The following is an 18734-nucleotide window of genomic DNA, read 5'->3' on the forward strand; positions in this document are numbered from 1 at the left end:
CATATCTTCCGGATAATTACCAATAATCATGCTCAAAATAATATCTAAATTTGCCTTGCCATTGGCTGGAGGGATTGCTTTGTCTGTGTCTATGGTGCTTGAAGACCCGTTACCGTTTCATTATCAGTTTTAGTCAACGAACTGTACTGGATTAGCAGGAGAAAATATTACCCTTGACCAAAACAACTGGGCCATGGTCTTGGCCTTTGGGAACATGTTATTACCTGTAAGAACCTTATGCTAATCGTCCGGGTTCAAAAGAAAACAAGATTTGACATCACCTTCGATAGGCTTGGCAATTTAAATAGCATCGACCTCTTTGATTCCAGAACCCAAACTGTTTGCCTTGCACCGTCACCTCCATGTTGCAGTCTTTGAGAATGGTCAAAGATGACTTTAAGGCCATTCTTGGATACTAAGATGATGGAGAAAATCAAGATTCAGATTATTCCAATCCAGTAATTTGACTACATATGTAAATGCAATCGAGTCTCATTTGCCACTAGATATAATATTTCATCTGAAGTCCTGTTTCCCACAACTCTTAATTCTTCACGAAGTAAATAATAGCAAGGTAGCTGTGAGGTTAAGATCCTACCATTGTTTCTCTGTCACCAACATAGTTGCAGGGAAATATTTCTTGCTCTAAGATATATATTCAATCACAATTTCCTCGTGAATAAATGCACACATAATAGTTCAACATCGCGAACTTGGGCAGTGGGCTATAACAGTTTTGCAACACGACAAAATTTCATTATATGATGACAGCAAGTTAAATAGTTTCAAAAAGTAAAATGATATAGCTCAAAATGAACCAGCAAACCCTCAAACCACTGAATCTGATGCTCTCTCGAAAATCCTTAAAATGCTAAAATGCATTGAAGCAGTACACATGTCAAACCTGGTGAACCACTATATAAAGAATGCTCAACAAATACTCACATTGCAGTTTCAATGAACAACGAACTATTGCCAATCGATAATCCCTCAGAAGAATTCTCAAAAAGCAGGAGGGTTTTGACCAGTGAATTGGCAAACACTGTCTCCTTTGCGTGTGTAGAAGTTGAAAAATCCTATAATGCCACTTTCTCCGATGAGAAATACAGTAGTAGTTTGTATTTCATGTTACACCCCTTGCACATGGATATGTTGCTACAATGGGTAAATTTCAAGAATTTCATTGGGAACAGCTGATAAATATTTAATCACTTCACTTGAGTCATTAAATTATTGTGGCAGGGGCAGAACTAGAAGTTTATATTTGGGGGGCCAAAAAAAAAATTGAAAAGAAAATAAAAAAAATATGAATGAATTTTACATAAAAGTGCAAAGGTCAAAACAAAAATAAAAATAAAAATATTGGAGGACCAAATAATTTTTTTTGAAAAAAATACACTCAAATTTGAAAGTAAAATTTTAATTTTAATTTTTTTTTGTTGGGCAAACAGTAAGTTTAAAAAAAAATTATGGGTAAAACTTTTAATTTTCAAAACTATTTTTTTCTTCTTTGTTGGGTTGTTGGAGAGGGGGTTGGGGCGTTGAGGGGGGTGGGGTTGGTTTGGTTTGCGGGTGTTGGTGTGGGGGATTGGGGTGCTAGGACCGCCCTGTGTTTCATCATCCAAGAGGCTCATCTCAAAGGAAGTTAGTTTCATGCCATATTGATAATAACCAACAGAGATCTGCCTCCTTGCAACCAACTGAAGCACAAAAACACAGCTGCGCTTATGCTTATGCTTATGCTTCGGATTTCAAGGAATGCCTGACGCATACCAGATCATCCAATTTATTGCCATCCATTTTGTAGAAAGAGACACTTTCCATTTGGACATAGTGATCACGTGCCTCCTTTCTTAGACTTTCAAATGGCATGACCTCCCACTTATTGTAATTTGAGTGTTTCCTGACATCACTCATGTCTGAAGATCCTGAGATGGGCCCATTGCTGTCAGGGTCCACATTGCCCCACACCTTACAACTTCCGAACTGTCCTGGCCCACGACCCCTCTTTAAGTGCAAGGCAGCAGCATGAGCTCTGCTTATCATTTCTCGACTGGGAACATCTGACCAGTCTTGTTTCCTTTGGGCTCTCGTGGGAGAATGAATCCTAATGACCTGAAAAGTATAAACCATAAAAAGCAATCAAGATATATAGCTTAGCAGTAGGTACAAATATTGCATAACCTTTTGTTGTAAGAGGAAATATAGTCATACACCAAGGCACTCTAGGAGCTGATAATATGCACGTCCTTGAAGTGGATTGTGCCCTTTCCTTGGAGTAGAGAAGTACCGCGTCCTACAAAAAATATCACAACATTAGTTAGCGAAAGAAGAGGACAAAAGGCAGCATCAAATATCCCATGTATGCATAAAAGAGAAAATGAAGCTATGACAACTACAAAAATTATGTAACATTGGAGATGAAGAGACGCCCATTTGTTTAACATGTATACAGTGAGGAAAGAAAAAAAAAATACTGAACATTTCTAATAAAAATTTCAAATAAACATATTCTAGTTCTCATCTTCTCACCCACATTTGGAAATATCATAGATGACAAGTGGCCATATATACAAGCCTTAATTATGAACATGATATTTAGGAAAAACCACAAGAACCTATGTAGAATAATGATTTAAGAACTAAGCAACAATACTAAACCAATGACTTCAGAATTGACTTACCACTCAGTATAGCCAGGATCAACTGTGAATCCATATATGTCAACAGTGTCACACATTGAAAGCGCCAGTTCAATAGATTTCATTCCAGTTCCCTTGGCACCTCTGCGTAGCACAATTCCTTGGAAGAGATAAACAGGATTTGGAATACTCTGCAATACAAATGTGACAAGATCAATGCATCCAAGGAAGCTTTGGGTGATTAATCAAAATACAAATAGTTAATAATTTCCTTGGTCAGGTTACCTACTACGCAAGATGAAGAAATGACATTGTAAAAGGTAGCAAAGGTGATATCTATTGGATGGAGTGGACTTAACCACTCTAAAGCTTCTGTTGGCCATAAATGTGATCTAATAGATGACAAATTACCAACCATTATTTAGACAATCTGGCATTATAGATGACTTAGTATTAAACAGTTTCCTTCATTTAACCATCTACTTGTATAGAAAAGACAATCTGCTTTTGAGATGCAACACTTACCTTTATCATTTCATTAAAGTCTCTATGGGTCACACTTTTGATTATGAGTACTTCATCCGCTGCAGCAGAAAAGCCTATTAGCATTCTAAAACTGCATTTGAAATTAACCATGCCAATGGACACAGCTCACATTTGATTTCCTTCAACATAAAAGCTATAGGGCATTTAATATTCCACAACGTCACAACATAAAGGAAATAAATAATAAACACCAATTGACAGAGACTACAGTATCTACTGCACCAACATTGAGCTACAAAATCAATGCTCTTGATCTTTTTTTTTTTTTTTCTTTTAGTTTCCAAAACTTGTAAAGAAACATAATTAAACTAAGCCAGGAAGATATTTGTTATTAAAAGAATTGCAGTAACAGTTTCAATTGCAGTTTCAAGAGACGTACTAGATCCATTGAGAATCTTAACCATGTTACGAGCAGCACCACGAACTACGAGGCGGAAATCCCTCTTTAGTCCAACATGCCTGGCATATTTCTACAGAATAAAATGAAAAAGCAAGATAAGCACTCGCACAAAATTACTTGACTACACCTACCAGAAGAAAGAAGTAGAAAAGATCACAATATAGTTGACAAAACAACATCTAAAAGAAGAAAATGATGAAATGACTCCACTAAATTACAATTGCAATTCAAATATCTAACAAAAGGTAAAATAAAATAAAATTTTAAAAGATGAGACTGAAGAAAATATTATATCCTTAAGCCCCAGTGTTCATCACCCCAATAATAGTAAGTAGAAAAAAAGTGGGGGAAAAAGGAGTATCTAAGGGGGCAGGGGTTCAGGAGCTGTGAGGAGAGAGAAAAAGGTAAAGCAATAATTTACTTTCACGTTTGAATGTTTTGGCACTAGTCTTGCCAATTTACCTCATTAACAGGAGCTTCATTGTCTCTTATAACAGCGTCATGACTGTCAATCTCTTTTCCAAACTCAGTCTTTAGGAGATCTCCTGAGTTACCAACAACAGCACAAGTGCCAAATTGCCGGGGATGAAAAGGGGATTTAGCAGGTAGAATCAAATTAAGGTGTTCCTCACAAAGACTCCTGTCGTAGCATTTATCAGCTCCCCTGCAACCAAAATAAATGCATATAAGCTTCCTCTCATTTAAAAGTATCCCAATCACAGAATTTGAAGAAGGCAACATAAAGAATTGCAAAAAGAAATCACAAGAGAGGATGCAATAAATATCATACAAATGAGCTATCCTTTTTGCTGCATACTCCAACCACCCATCTGGCCGGGCATCAAGGTATTCTCTTGTCAGCACTGTAGTCATGTTACGATACTGCATTTCCAAAGACATCAGAATGCATCATTTCCACAAAGATAACTACCAAATGAAATGAATTAATCAGGCACCAGCACTAACCTGTTCCCACAATAGAATTGCGTCACAAACATCATAATGGTACTCTAACGGTTCATAAATTTTGAATTGCACATTGAACTGAGATTAAAAAGAGAACAATCAGCACGTAGCAGCTTTAATTTTTTAAAGAAAAAAAGGGTCATTTTCAGATATAATTGAAAGAGACAGATAGAGAGGTAGACCCAGGTGCTGTTAGTGCCTTCAGGGAACTTAAGCGTCAATTTGCAAAGGTCAACGATCTGTGCCGTCAGACCGAGCCCTTTGTTTGCCTACATTTGGCTCCAAGCTTTTAGCACATAATTGAGACACGCATAAGAATGCATTATTACATTATCAACCCGCACATATGAATTTAGATGCTTAAATCTCTCAATATTCAATCTAATAAGCATACATAACCTAAATTCAAGAGATCAGACTCATCGAAAAGCCATGTCATAAACCAAAATATGGATTTTCAATCGGAAAATTGAAAAACAAGAAACAGAGATGCAGATGATCTAAGACTTAAAATTGGGAAGGAATTGAAATGTTAACCACGCATTGCTGAACAGATGACTGGAAATCGGATAAAGCACTGATTTCTTCATTGCTGAGATCCGAATTTCGAGCTGCTGCAAAAAGTCAGAGAAAGTGAAATTGAAATGCCAGAATTTTTTAGGAATTAGAAGTGAAAGAAAAGAATACCTGAGAAGAAAGAGGATTGGATAGCGAAAACGAGGAGAGAGAAAAGAGCGGCAACGAAGAGCAGGTGGGGAACGGGAGGTCTTCTACTCAATGTCGTATTCTTGTGAGATCTCATATTCGCTCTAGTCGCTGCAACTGAGAACTGCAAAATCAGCCAACTCTTATGGGTATTGAATAACGACACCGTCTTGTCGGCTGAGAGTAATTGCACCGGTTCCGGTTGTGGCCTCAATCCAGTTTATTGTTATATGTGTATTATTAACATGTTTAAAAGGATAATATAGTATATATTGATGGATTAATAATATTTCTTTTTTGATTAGGTGGTATTGTAAAATATATATTTAAATATTATTAGAACTAAAACATCCAATTAAAAAATAACTGCAACAAGGCCTACAATCTGCACTCTCGTCAACTTTCATATTTTTCTTCTTAATTATATATATAATATAAATTTATCATCTAATTAGCAATTAACTCTTAAACTGACTATTTCATTATATAATTTAAATAATTATTTATATACAATACTCATATCTATTTAACTTAAAAATTGAAATTCATTATAATGGACTTTAACAATAAATCCAACTGAAACTTAGAAAAACCAGAAATAAGTTTTTTTTTCACTTGAATCATCTGCTGATTCGCACGTGCCACCAATTGAATTGAATAGACTCCCTTAGATACCAATAAAAAATAATTTTAAATATTTTTTAAAATAGCTTTTAATAAGAATAATTAGAAAAACTAAAAAAAATTATATATATAAAAAAAAAAAAGAATTCGACCGGTCAACAGACCACTAATCCAATTTCCGGTGGAACGAAAAGGGCAGGCATAATTAATCCTATGGAACTAAGCTATACAAATTTGGAACATCTTATAGAATATTATAATTTCAATGCCATCAACTGGTAGTCAAGCTAGTTCATAAAGAATTTTATTTTCACAAGGTTTACGTCTCAGAATACACAAGCTATGTGTGACTGAAAGAGTTTTGAGGTTTATGATTCAGTAGCGGCGACCACCTGCTGTCGACAGAAGGATTCGACTCTGTTTCTTTCCTTTCTTTCCAACCTCATTCTTGGGCGCATCCAAACTTTCTCCCGTTTTCTCTCTGGATATTACATTGGCAAACGTTGGCGTGCCTGAATTTTTTGTGCCTACAGAAACCAACAAAAAAAAAAAAAAAATCAATGATCCATCAGCAGAACAAATTCAAGTGCCTAATGGCCGTAGAAGGGGACATCAGATGTGCTACTCGCATGTGCCATTGTTATTTATCATGTCCATGACTCCGATTCCATATGAATGTATAGGCATTCACATCTAAAGCATGCCATAAAAAGAAACACAAGGGCGGGTGAGGAACGGTAAACTAGAGAAATACCAGATACACCAGGTGAATCATTCGCTGCTTTGTTGTTCTTATGCGAAGCACTAGTTTCCTCAATTTTCAAGGCTGGAGAATCATGGCCAGCAGCAAAACCAAGCCTTGCAACATTCGAGAACAGTATCCTCTCCCCAACAAGAGGAGGGCTTGATGACGTTGGAGGACTCGATGACATTGTGGTGGAACTTCCAAGAGCTTAAACATAAAAAGGAACTAGGTGAAGTAAGTTTACCATTAATAAAAAAATGTTCCACCACCAAAAACATGTATGCATTTGCAGCCTTCAATAAAAGGCTACAAGGAAAGAAAAAAAAAAAGAAAAGAAAAGAAAAAAAAAACAACAATAACAACTACAACGAAAAAGTGTTCAACATTGTAATCAGGATTGCAAACTATAGATCTAGTAATGGTCATTCAGACAAATAACTATATCTAAATTTGTGAACTGACAACAACATAGTTCATTGCCAACCCAAGATGAAAGGATCCTAGTAAAATCATGACGTAAGGAAGCCCTACACTACAACAAAGCAAGTTTCCTAAAGTAAACTTTTAGATGTTCTCAAAAAAAAGAAAGAAAAAAAAAAAAAAACCAAGTGATGGTTTTGTTACTAAACTATAATTTGCGTTTAGAATTTTGCAAAGAAGTTTCTAATGACTTGTTTCTGTTGGAACAACCCCCCTAAAATCTGGAGTGTCTACTTAGAGAAGCCCATACGCTAAAGAAGTACGCACCAAACTTCCTTGTTCAAGGTCAATCATTATACACCAAAAGAGGTTTTTTTTTCCATCTTTATTTTTAGACAGGTCACAAACTTGCTTGATGTTACCTAAATTGATATCACCCTAAAGTATCTTATCACTGCAAGAAAGCAAATGTCCAAATGATCAACACATAAACAGCAAAACATTACCTTCAAAGTCGTCAATGGAAAATTTAGGGGAGTCATCACGAAAGGAGTGCTCAAAATTAGATAAAATGGGCACAGAATGTGCAGCAGCTGCTACTTCAGCCTTGACCTGCTCCTTCCGTTCCTAGAAATAAGAATAGCACATAATTCTAAAAAGCATGGCAAATTCATGTTACATTTTCACAAGAGAACTGAGGGAAAGAAATCACTAAAAAAAAAGTCAACATTGAGAACATAAAATTCAAAAGTTTTAACCAGTATGTAATATATATACTAATTACACGAACTAGTGGCTGCACAAAAGATTCTTAATCCATTCCCTAAAATGTTGTTTACACAAATCGGGCAAAGTAAAGGCACCTTTTTGGCTAGTTGCTTCCTCTGCTTCTCCCGCTTCTTGATCTCATCCATGAATGGAAACAGGGCATCAGGAGGTAGCATCTCACTCAAATTAATTTCACATAGCTGAAAATATGAATTAGTGATCGGTATAATAATAAGCAGTGAAGATGCAAATATGGACAAAGTCAACAGCAAAAGAGATACTTGAAATGTCGTCGTTAAAGAAAAATGACTTAAATAACGATAGCGTCTTCTCATAGCCTCTGATTGAGTCAATGTCTCCAACTGCAAGATTGTTCCACGTACTCTGCAATGAACAAAACCAAAGTTATTTGAAAGATCAGCATTTGATAGAAGAAAATTAAAAGAAGATGGTCATCCTTTGAATTCCATCCGTTTCTAGTACAATGCTCTCAGAATAATCAGCCATGTCAGAAAACATATTGATATGTTATACCCGTCCAAATTTCAAAGGGTTTCTCTATTTCTTATTAATTAATTATTCCAAACATTTGTTGAGAAACAAAAGTAGAGCAAAGACTAACATGAAAAGAAAAAATATTACTTAAACAATGCAGATTAGGCAACTCAAATTGTTAGGCAGAGCTTGAATCGCTATCAGAAATGAAGCAACAAGAATAACAATCACAGTGCTGTCATTGGGCCAATTACTCAGCGGTCTAATGCCTACCTGGCTATCTCATAGTGCAGGAGGTCAAGGTTCAATACCTAACAACCCTGCACTTTAAAAAATTTTCCAATGTACCAAAGAGGAGAAAGTGGTGGAGGGAGGAGAAAAAGGGGAAGGAGGAGGGTGGGGGAGGGGAGGGGGTTGCGGGGGACGGGGAGGAGAGAGAGACACAATCACAATGTCACTGATAAAAATAAAATTTAGAAAAAAAATCTTGCAATTGCAATAGAACTTTTCTCTCAAAGCACACTTTTTTTTTGGTACTTTCATATGAATTATACTGTACTTTTATGCAGATCCATAGATTTAGAGGAGACTAAAACTTAGAGTTCCTCAAACCTGTGCGGAAGCATATCATAGCTCCCATAATGGTGTAGAAGACACTTCATGTTTAGAGGGTGAAGAATGAGGTGCTGACCATCAACAGCCTGAAATAGATGCACAAGCAAAGCATAAGTGACACCAGCAACTTCAGATGCCAAAATCAAAAACTGGTTACAACAGCATTGGCATAAAATGAGGTGATTATTATCATGTTGAAAACATACAATAAGAAGATGAAAACAACTCATTCAACTCAGTGAAATTACCAACAATAAAGTGAGTATATGTAACACCTATGGCATTCACTACTTTTAGGTACCACCTTATTGTACATTACACTCTCATAGGATTGCCATACCACCCATTGCAGTTCACAATCCACATAAAATTGTCAGTTGACAAGAAGCCCGGTCTTTTCTTATTAAAAGTATGCTTAGAAGAAAACTGATTTCAATATTCACACCAACTCATAAGTAAAAATAATCCACTAAATGCAATGAGTTGTTTTCTTATTAATAAAGTTCCACCATTTACACATAGGACATTTTACACTTGGAAATAAGGAGCATGTCCTCCGGGCACAACACACTGAAAACAGGCTCAAGCAACTAAAGGACAAGATCACTGACATTCTGGTGAGTATTGACCTGTAAGTTAAATCAACTTGCTGACTAACCAGAAGCCTTTCTATTTCATATTGATTCCACACTTACAAGTATACATGTTATGCAATGAGTTGTTACCATTCATTTCCATTTTCTTTAACTGAAAATAACTGATTCTGCAAATGATCAAGACATCATGCAAACCCATACTACATTTACAAATAAGAGCATGCTTTCTGTTATGGAATTAGGAGAACCACACCGCAAAAGCTATAAAGGTGGGAGAGTCCAAGTCCATTTGAACCCCACATTGAAATCCCATACTTTCAATGTGGGACTCCAAGTCATATACCTTGCCCAACTAGGATCATAACATTTTCTGGGCACACCTCACTAGCTGAATCAAGTTATGAACACCACTAAGAAGGCAGCCACTACATCTTATAAAGAACTCCTCGCTTGCTCCACACAAATGAAACATAGTTATTAAAGGCTAAAGGTGCACGAAGGTGCCAAGGGCTCTAAAGCCCAGACGCAAGACACAAGGTGAACACTTGAACTACGCGAGGCACAAAAAATAAAAAATTCATAAAAATAAATTATAGAGGCACTATAAATTTAATTTATATAATCTTTTCATAAGTAATTAGCATTTATTTCATTATTTAATTTTAATTTATTACACCACAATTAAATTACATATATGAGCGAAAATTATCATTAAAATGCATTAAAATAATTTATTTTTAATTAAATATAATATTAAAATGATCATTTTAATTTTCTATTGCATTATAGTTTTATTTTTACTAATTTAAATTGAATTCTATAAATTCATTATGAATAATTATGCATTCAATGTTAAAGTAATTTATATTTAATATTTAATTTGTGAAAAATAAAATTAAAAATACATAAAAAAAACCTAATAACCACCACCAGCCCTTTTAAACTAGTATCAATCCATTTAAACCATAAGCCCATTAAAAACCACCAGCCCCATTACCATCTAACTTATTATTACTAAGTTACAAAAAAGATACCCCAACACCACTTTGTTGGGAGAAGAGAAACCAGGTACATCTCATCTCCTCTCCTCTCCTCTCCTCTCCTCTCCTCTTCCTAATGCAGAATAGGAAGTTTAAAATTTTATTTAGGAATTTTAATTACTATAGAATTAGGAAATTAAAGAGTTTTTATTATTTAGGAATTTTATTATTATTAAGTCTATTATTTCCTAATTTATCTTATTTAATATTCCTAATTAGAGTTGAATTAGGGTTTTTATTCCTAATTTGATTAGGGATGTAAACTTTATAAATAGAGCTAATTTTCTATTATTCAGAAACTTTAGACTATGATTATTATTGAGATTAATAAAATTATTGAGAATTAGTTCTCTTCAAGGATTAGTCCTTCGTTTGTTTTTTGTTCTTTATTTGTTCTACATCAATTTTATTATCAAAGCCTAAATTCAATCCAAATTTCCATAAGCTTCCACAAACTTTCAGACCTTGCAATGTGTCCTCAAAATTTTCCTATACTTTTCATCCAAAATTTTCTGCCTTTAGTTTACAATTTAAAAAAAAAAAAAAAAGTTGTGAGAAATAGAAAACCCATCACCGACAATACACTTCTCACATATCCACCACCGACCCACCAAGTAGCCTTGCCACCATTGGCACAACACTCGCCGGCATTAGGTGTCCCTCCTAACGCAACTCCAGTCGTCGGACGTCGCCCAAAACTGAAAATCCGAATGGGTCAAGTGATGAACTGAAACACGACCCACGAGTTTTTTTTGGCACAAGCACCCTCTCAAACACTCTCTAGCCATCGATCTAGCCATCTCATTTGTCGCAACTAATGTCCGGCACCCCTAGCAACAATTACTTTCGGGTCAAGTCTTTAGATCCACATTCACACCCAAGCTAGAATAAAAACTCACACAGCTAAGCTCAGCCTGCATGCACCAGATCTACACTATTCTCTTTGGCACACTGAACCACATCAGCCAACACATCATTGCCACATTAACATCCACTACCATGTCATTACTGCTCAATCAATAAAATTTTCAAGGTGTCCTTTGCTAATTTGGACGTGCTAGTTCTATTTTTGATGTCCATTTTTTATGACAATTACTTTTAAATTGCTAAAACTTCAGTTTTCTTCAATGAGGTATGCTTCTTTAATTTGAAATCATAACGTGGTTTAATAATGGACAACAGAATGACTTTAATGAGTTATTGGTACAACTAGATGAGTTATGGGAGACGATTCAAGGAATACAAACTGAGATTGATGGATATTATAAACAGCTTGATGAAATATCTTATTTGATAGATTTACATGGTGGTCCTAAGTATGCCCCTTGTGATTTATTTGATGAGTATCAAGATATGCAACTAATCTTATAATATAGGGAGAAAGCACTTGAAGAATGTAAAAATGAGTACCATGGTCAACAAGCTCATCAACAAGCTAAGGATAAAGAAGTTGAAGAATTTGAAGTCTGGAAAGAAACAAATTTATTTCAATTGAGTGAATAGATGGATACAATAAAAAGTATTGAAAATATAAAAGCAAAGAAGCAAGGCAACAACAAGAAGAACAATAAGAGAAGCTTGAATTTGAATAGCAGCTTGAGGTTGAAGATAAAATTGAAAAGGAGCACCTTGAAGAACCTAAGACTGAAGAATCTAAACATTTGAGTCTTGAGCATACACCTGTTGAAGAGTCTATTCTAGAGCAAGAAAATGATGAAGCTACTCGAGCCATGGAAATTTCAGTGAAGATTGAAGAAAATCAAGTTATCCCTAGTGATTTAAAGAGCCTTTCAGCCATTAACCCATTTGATTTTATTTGTCCAAAAGTTTTTTAGAGATGCAAAGGAAAGCATGAAATTCTTGATTTCAAGCTTATTGCCACTATACAAAAATGAAGAGTTGATTGTTCTCCTAATACAGTTTTTGATTCTCTTGCACTTTAAGACTCGAGGACGAGTTTTTTCCAACCATGGGACAATAATACAAAATAGGAAGTTTAGAATTTTATTTACAAATTTTATAGAATTAGGAAATTAAAGAGTTTATTATTTAGGAATTTTATTACTATTACGTCTATTATTTCCTAATTTATCTTATTTAGTATTCCTAATTAGAGTTGAATTAGTGTTTTTATTCCTAATTTGATTAGAGTTGTAAACTCTATAAATAGAATTAAATTTCTATTATTCAAAAGTTTTAGACAATCATTATTATTGAGATTAATAAAATATTGAGAATTAGTTCTCTTTTCAAGGCTTGGTCCTTGACTTGTTCTTTATTCTTTATTTGTTCTACATCGCTTCTTCTTCCTCTTCCTATCTTCTTCTCTCTACTGCAAAGAAGCTAATCTCGCGGAGGCAAACCTAGTGCCTTGGTATGCCTGTGTGCGCCTTTGCAACATCGCCCACCTGGAGGGTTTCGGGGCTGGTTTGGGCCTCAAGCGCCAGCGCCTAAGGGGTGCCTCTTTAACAACTATAAAATGATCTACAATGATACCTATAGCACTGTCTAAAAATGCCATATTTCTATCTTGGTAGCTGCATGAATTGGTAACTAAGCATTAAATAAGGGGAAAAAAAAAAATGCAATCCTCATAGCACTAACCTGGTAGAAATTGTATGAGGCATTGTCCTTAACATCTCTTTTCTGCAAATTCTTGCTTCCATCGTACGACGCTGATAAAATTGCATCTTCGCCCTCTGGTGACGCAACCAAATCCAATTTCACATTGTCATACTGCTTATTTTCATCATTGATATCAACAGATTGTGTTGAATATCTAGAAGTAGCATCTTCATGATAAGCACAATTAGCATTTGTGGTTAACAAAAACTCTTGAGATTGTTTTTGACTGTTGGAACATTTATCATTTCCACTATAGTCACATACTTGCTGCTCATTCCAATACTTCTTCCTCTGTTTTAATTGTTCCATTGCTGCACAAACATATGGAAGCTTCTCCAAGTCATCCACAAGTCCTGAATCAGCTCTAGCTAACCAACCATCCAAATCTGATATTGCTTGTCTCACTGACAGTTCTACATCGGAAGTAAATGTAAACTTTGAGAAGGGATCAGAAACCCCATCATTGCAACTCAGCATGGTATCAATCTCCAGCTTATTTTTCTGAGATGGAGTGAATGAATCCTTTTGCCGAGTTAGAAGCATGAACTCTATGGTATCACCAACACAGTACTGCTTAACATTCTCAATATAAAGGGTGTACAAATCCTTTTGAGATATCATCACAAAACATAAAGGGCATCTTTTAAAGCAATCACCTTTGTGATCCTCCTTGCCCATTAGCAAATACTGAAGAATGCAGGGGAAACAAAATATGTGTCCACATGAAGTTATCTGTGGGCATAGAGGATATTCCAAACAAATAGGACACTGCACTGGACACGAGGTTGCATAACTCACACAGATTATATCCTCCCACCTAAGCATTTTATCAGGATCCATCAATTCAGGTGCATAATTCCCTGTATCTAACACAACAAACTTGTAATTAGCCTGAAGGAATAAATCCTTGTTGTACGGTTTTATCTTCTGCTGCCGTCTTGGAGGGGGGGCTCTTGGGTGAGGACGAATAATGGGGTCATAGTGAAAATTCAATAAATGGTTAGCGTTCATCATCTGGGCTCTTCTTCCTGATGAATGTGCACTGCCTCCTTGACTATTGATAGGACTATTACTTTGTTGAACTTGAGGTGAGCCAACAGTCCCTGATATTTTCCCTTTGGGCTGAGCAGATCCAACCCCTTGACCACGAAGGTGAGACTGGGCATGTGTCTCACCATTTTGCTGAGGCAAACTTCTCTTCCCATTTGATGTCCTTAATTCATTCACCTAAAGAGAATAATGAAAGTAAAAATTGACGCAGTCAGTAGCCAAAAACTTGTCACATCATTTCAATTCTGTAGTCTATATTCGGTTCTAAGGACATCCGTGAGAATGATTAGAATCACTTTGTCAAAGTTCAGTTTTAAACGTGGGTACTTAGCAAAAATTAAACTACAATTAAATATCAGCAAAATAATACCTTTTTGGAAGATCCACCAGAATCCTCAGCAGCTGGAGCCAATAGGCCTGTCATATAGAACGTAATAAACATGATTAAGCCATCCACATGTAAAAACAATTACCAGGCAAATAAAAAACTACAATAAGTCCAATCATCAGTCCAACTAGTGAAAATGCTCTAACGTCACAATACAAAATAAATATACCATAATTACATAAGGAAACTACCCATTGATATAATATGTGCTAGCTTGAAGCTTAGAATTAAACCCGGACAACCAAAAGCATAACAATCGAAAACCATAACAGCAATCACTCAACTTTGCATAATATACACACGAACAAGCCATATCAAACCAAAAACAAATTTTCGGTGCAAAAACTCCCTAGGGTACCATCTACACAAGTCAGCAACACACAGAAAGGGATAAAAAAAAATAGAAACATCAACCAGAGCCAGGACATGAAAACCCTAGACATGCAAAATAGAAAGAAGAAAAACAAAGTACCTGATACAGCGATCGGAGATTGAGCGTCGGGGAATTGCATGGATTGGAATTGGCGGGAGAGAGAAGAGGGAGATTGAGGAGGAGAGAGGGAGGTGCCATAATTAGAATTAGTGTTAGGAGAGTTCAAATCAAGCGAAGAAGACGAAGTGGAACCTTGGGCTTGGATGGGCAAGATGGACATGAAAATCAAAAAGAAGGTTCTAGCAAGCAGCTTGAGTTCGCGTCGTGGGAGGACTGGTAACCAGCTTCTGTCTTTTTAATACAATTCACCGAATATCGGTTGTCTCGCTGCTTGCTTTTACCGTATTGCCCCTACTTTTGCACTCTTTGCTAATCATACCCTTGCAATTTTTTTTTTAATGCAATTTTATATTTTCCCAACATTCTGGAACAGAAATTTTCTAGCAAATCAAGCCAAGCCAAAGTTTTTCTCCTCTTTCCTTTTAATTTCTTTTGGGTAATCACTCGTAAATGTTTTCACCTATCACTCTCTTCTCTTCTTCCCTTTTGTGTTTTTCTTATTTTTTTTCTGTATTTTTTTAATAATTCTTATATTTTATGTCTTTTTATAATGAATTTTGAATATATGTATTTTTTTTCAATAAATCTTATATTTTACGTCTTTTTAGAATGAATTTTGAATATATGTACTCAATTCCATTACATACTCTCCTTTTAGTCAAGATTTATTATTTTTATTTTTAGTTTTCCTTCTAGTTATTATATATTTGAATGTATTATTTTATTATTTAGATAAAAGTGTAGTACGGGATGTAAATCTTACGTTAAACTTTGAAATTTATCATATTAGAATTGTAGAAAGAGCATGGAGTTGAATAGTGACCGTAAATTGTCATCAAGTAAAACTTATTTCTTGCCAATTAATCAAATTAAATACTTGATTAACAGGATTAAACTCTTTAAATAAAGATAATTATTATTTTTCATATAAGTAGTTTATAATGAATTTATATATGATTAGATTCTTTAAATCAATATAATTATTATCCTTTGTATAAATTTTTATATTGAATTTGCTTATTGAAACTCACAAAAGAACACTCACACAAAGAATGAAAATGGAGAGAAAATAATCCTAAACCCATGGTTTTGAAATTCAAACCATCTGATTGATCGAATTGTAAAAATCATAAACTGATTTATAAAACGGTTTGATTCACTCTCAAAATCCGTGTATAACTAAAAACGAAAAAAACTCAGAGGACCAGCCGAGTGTCTGTCGACTCATGCAACCTATTATAGGTTTAATGGGTCTTCATTATTATTTTTATATTAAGCAAATTTAATCAAAATAATGTCATTTTGTTAAACCCTTGGTTTCAAAAGACCAAAAAAAATATAGATCAAGTATTCAACCTTTTTGTTCTTTAATTTTTAAGCCGTTATTATGTTATATTGACTTATTTTGAACATAGTTTATATGAATAATTATGTTATATTCATTTATTTAATAAACTATGATACAAAATATGATTTGTTGACATTATATTGAATATAGTGATTTGTATTAGCTTGTTAACATTATCATGCAAGATTTTATGTTGTGGTCCCGTTCGGCCTCAGATTAACCCAGTTGAACATTAAACCCTTAATTCTCTGCCTTTACTGATTTTAAACCGGGTTGAGTATTAAAATCATGCCTAAACCTAATAGGAAAAGATCTCTACTAAATAGAAAGTTTAACTGAATCTAAATATTTTAGAAAACTTAGATTAAATAGGAAAACTAAAAATAAATCCTAACTAAAATAGGAAAGCAAAATAAAATAATTTGACAACTAAAAAACACTCTCAAAACAAGTAGGAGCTCTCCCAAAACAAGTAGATCATGTTGGGACCGATACGATTGTTATTTTTTACCCTTTCTTTATCTATTCGCTAGTGCAAAAATGCTAGTAATATGATAATTTATATTTTTAACTAATTTATACTTTAAATTAATATTTTATTTTTAATTATTGAAATATATTTTCCTTTTAAAACAATAAAAAAATATTACTGGCTAAAATGCTAGCGACTCATAAATCTATATTCATATTATATATAAATGTGAGAAGAGAGAGGGAAACATTAGTTTTGTCAAAAAAAGGACATTCATTTTTCAAATTAATTATAATTATATTTTTATTATTTAAATTAATTTTAATATATTTTGCATAAATTTAAAATTCTTAATTTTAAAATTTATATGAATTTAAAATTTTTAATCCTACTTATATTTAACTTTAATTAAATATAAAATTTTATAAGAATTAATTAATTAAAATAAAAAACTAATAAGTGAAAAATAAAAAATACAATTAAATTATAGTCTATAATCTATCTATTTATATAATTTTAATATAATTATAAAGTTGCTATTTACAAAATATTAATTATTTAAATTTAAATAAACAAAAAAATATGTTGTGTTAGTCCTAAAATATTATAAATTACATTGCAACAAATATAATTAAGCTAAGATTTTTAATGAGAAATTATAACTAAATTAAAATTTTAATGAGATAAAAAAAATTCGAAGGTTATGAGTTGTTTTAAAAAAAAATAAAATTAATTAATTAATTAGCAAATAAACAAGTGAAATTGTGAAAATATAGATATATTCTTAATTTTTAAATTATTTATAATATTGAAATTTTTAATGCTACAAAAAATAATTAAGCAAACATATTTAAAAAAAATTAAAAATGGATTATAAATAAGATGAACAAAATGAATTGTTAAAATAATATAACATATATAAGAAAATATAAAATGGTTAAATTTATTTATTTATTTATAATTAATTACCATACAATTCACTTTTGTTAACACATATATATTTGTATATATATATATATATATATTCTTAATTTATAAAAAAAAATATAAAAATATATTCTTATAATAATTTTTAATAAAATATTAACTTAACATTAACACTAATTGAAATAAAAAAAAAAATACCATATTAGCATTACATAAATAGATACAGACATAATATAACATCATAAAATCTCATAATATTAATTTGATAAAAATAAAAATTTTATCATTTTATTAGAACAATATACTAAATCACATTTTACAATTCTTGAAATTATCTCTAAAAACTAATATATATAGAAATAGAGCATTAAGAATATACTATTAGAAATGTAAACTAACTAAAGTATGAGTATATCAATCAAATAAGAAATTATAAGTATGAAAAATTTTAATCATTGAATATATTTTAATAGTTATCTCTAATTTCTAATTTTATAAATAAATTTTATGTTAACATAGATTATTTTAAGATAAATATTATCTTTTAATATAAACTCTATTTTTATATTTTATATTTGATTTTTCACTTATAATCCATATAACTAATTTATTTTTTTAAAAGATTTAAAATTGGAATTGTTATATTTAATAATATGGTTTATATTTTTAAAAATTCTTTTGAAAGAGGGAAAACTTACACCATAACTAATGGTACAATTAAGAAAATTGATCATACTTATTTTAACGTTAATAAAAAGTTTAAAATGTACCTCACACAATTTATGGTGGTCAAAAAAACATATTATACTAATTTTTTAAGAAATATTAAGATACAACTTTAACATTTTTGATAATGTAAACAATTATGC

The 18734-nt window shown here is 33.0% G+C and overlaps 2 protein-coding genes across 7 annotated transcripts; both read right to left on the bottom strand.

Moving 5' to 3' along the window:
* Window positions 1-728: 728 nt before the first annotated feature.
* LOC110651744 (sialyltransferase-like protein 1) lies at window positions 729-5772 on the bottom strand. 5 transcript variants are annotated; one of them, XM_058141391.1, is made up of 11 exons: window positions 5242-5496; window positions 5092-5168; window positions 4737-4823; window positions 4555-4632; window positions 4379-4470; window positions 4051-4252; window positions 3568-3658; window positions 3168-3226; window positions 2685-2833; window positions 2215-2296; window positions 729-2115 (listed from the first exon to the last, which is right to left on the bottom strand). In XM_058141391.1, exons 1-11 carry the CDS (start codon window positions 5354-5356, stop codon window positions 1738-1740), a joined length of 1410 nt encoding a protein of 469 aa, XP_057997374.1. In that variant the 5' UTR covers window positions 5357-5496; the 3' UTR covers window positions 729-1737. The 5 variants fall into 5 exon arrangements, with proteins under 5 accessions (XP_057997374.1, XP_021662824.2, XP_057997375.1 ...); XM_021807132.2 differs by having other exon boundaries at window positions 5092-5165; window positions 5242-5495; XM_058141392.1 differs by lacking the exon at window positions 4737-4823 and having other exon boundaries at window positions 5242-5499.
* A 336-nt stretch (window positions 5773-6108) lies between these two features.
* Window positions 6109-15346, bottom strand: LOC110651743 (uncharacterized). 2 transcript variants are annotated; one of them, XM_058141390.1, is made up of 9 exons: window positions 15098-15345; window positions 14608-14654; window positions 13167-14414; window positions 8924-9012; window positions 8098-8200; window positions 7912-8016; window positions 7555-7675; window positions 6638-6835; window positions 6109-6410 (listed from the first exon to the last, which is right to left on the bottom strand). In XM_058141390.1, exons 1-9 carry the CDS (start codon window positions 15276-15278, stop codon window positions 6259-6261), a joined length of 2244 nt encoding a protein of 747 aa, XP_057997373.1. In that variant the 5' UTR covers window positions 15279-15345; the 3' UTR covers window positions 6109-6258. The 2 variants fall into 2 exon arrangements, with proteins under 2 accessions (XP_057997373.1, XP_057997372.1); XM_058141389.1 differs by having other exon boundaries at window positions 7912-8200; window positions 15098-15346.
* Between the last annotated feature and the right edge of the window lie 3388 nt (window positions 15347-18734).

This window comes from Hevea brasiliensis, unplaced genomic scaffold (genome assembly GCF_030052815.1).
Source record: "Hevea brasiliensis isolate MT/VB/25A 57/8 unplaced genomic scaffold, ASM3005281v1 Scaf1, whole genome shotgun sequence".
NCBI classification, from domain to species: Eukaryota; Viridiplantae; Streptophyta; class Magnoliopsida; order Malpighiales; family Euphorbiaceae; genus Hevea; species Hevea brasiliensis.

Excerpts from the sequence above, each read along its gene's own strand:
- LOC110651744 (XM_058141391.1), bottom strand. The coding sequence starts at position 5,356 with ATGAGATCTCACAAGAATACGACATTGAGTAGAAGACCTCCCGTTCCC. Across the intron at positions 3,227-3,567 it reads TAAGATTCTCAATGGATCTA|CGGATGAAGTACTCATAATC; the intron begins GTACGTCTCTTG and ends TTTCTGCTGCAG. Across the intron at positions 2,834-3,167 it reads ACTTTAATGAAATGATAAAG|AGTATTCCAAATCCTGTTTA; the intron begins GTAAGTGTTGCA and ends TTTGTATTGCAG.
- LOC110651743 (XM_058141389.1), bottom strand. The coding sequence starts at position 15,278 with ATGTCCATCTTGCCCATCCAAGCCCAAGGTTCCACTTCGTCTTCTTCG. Across the intron at positions 8,201-8,923 it reads TATGATATGCTTCCGCACAG|AGTACGTGGAACAATCTTGC; the intron begins GTTTGAGGAACT and ends TGTTCATTGCAG. Across the intron at positions 7,676-7,911 it reads GGAAGCAACTAGCCAAAAAG|GAACGGAAGGAGCAGGTCAA; the intron begins GTGCCTTTACTT and ends TCTTATTTCTAG.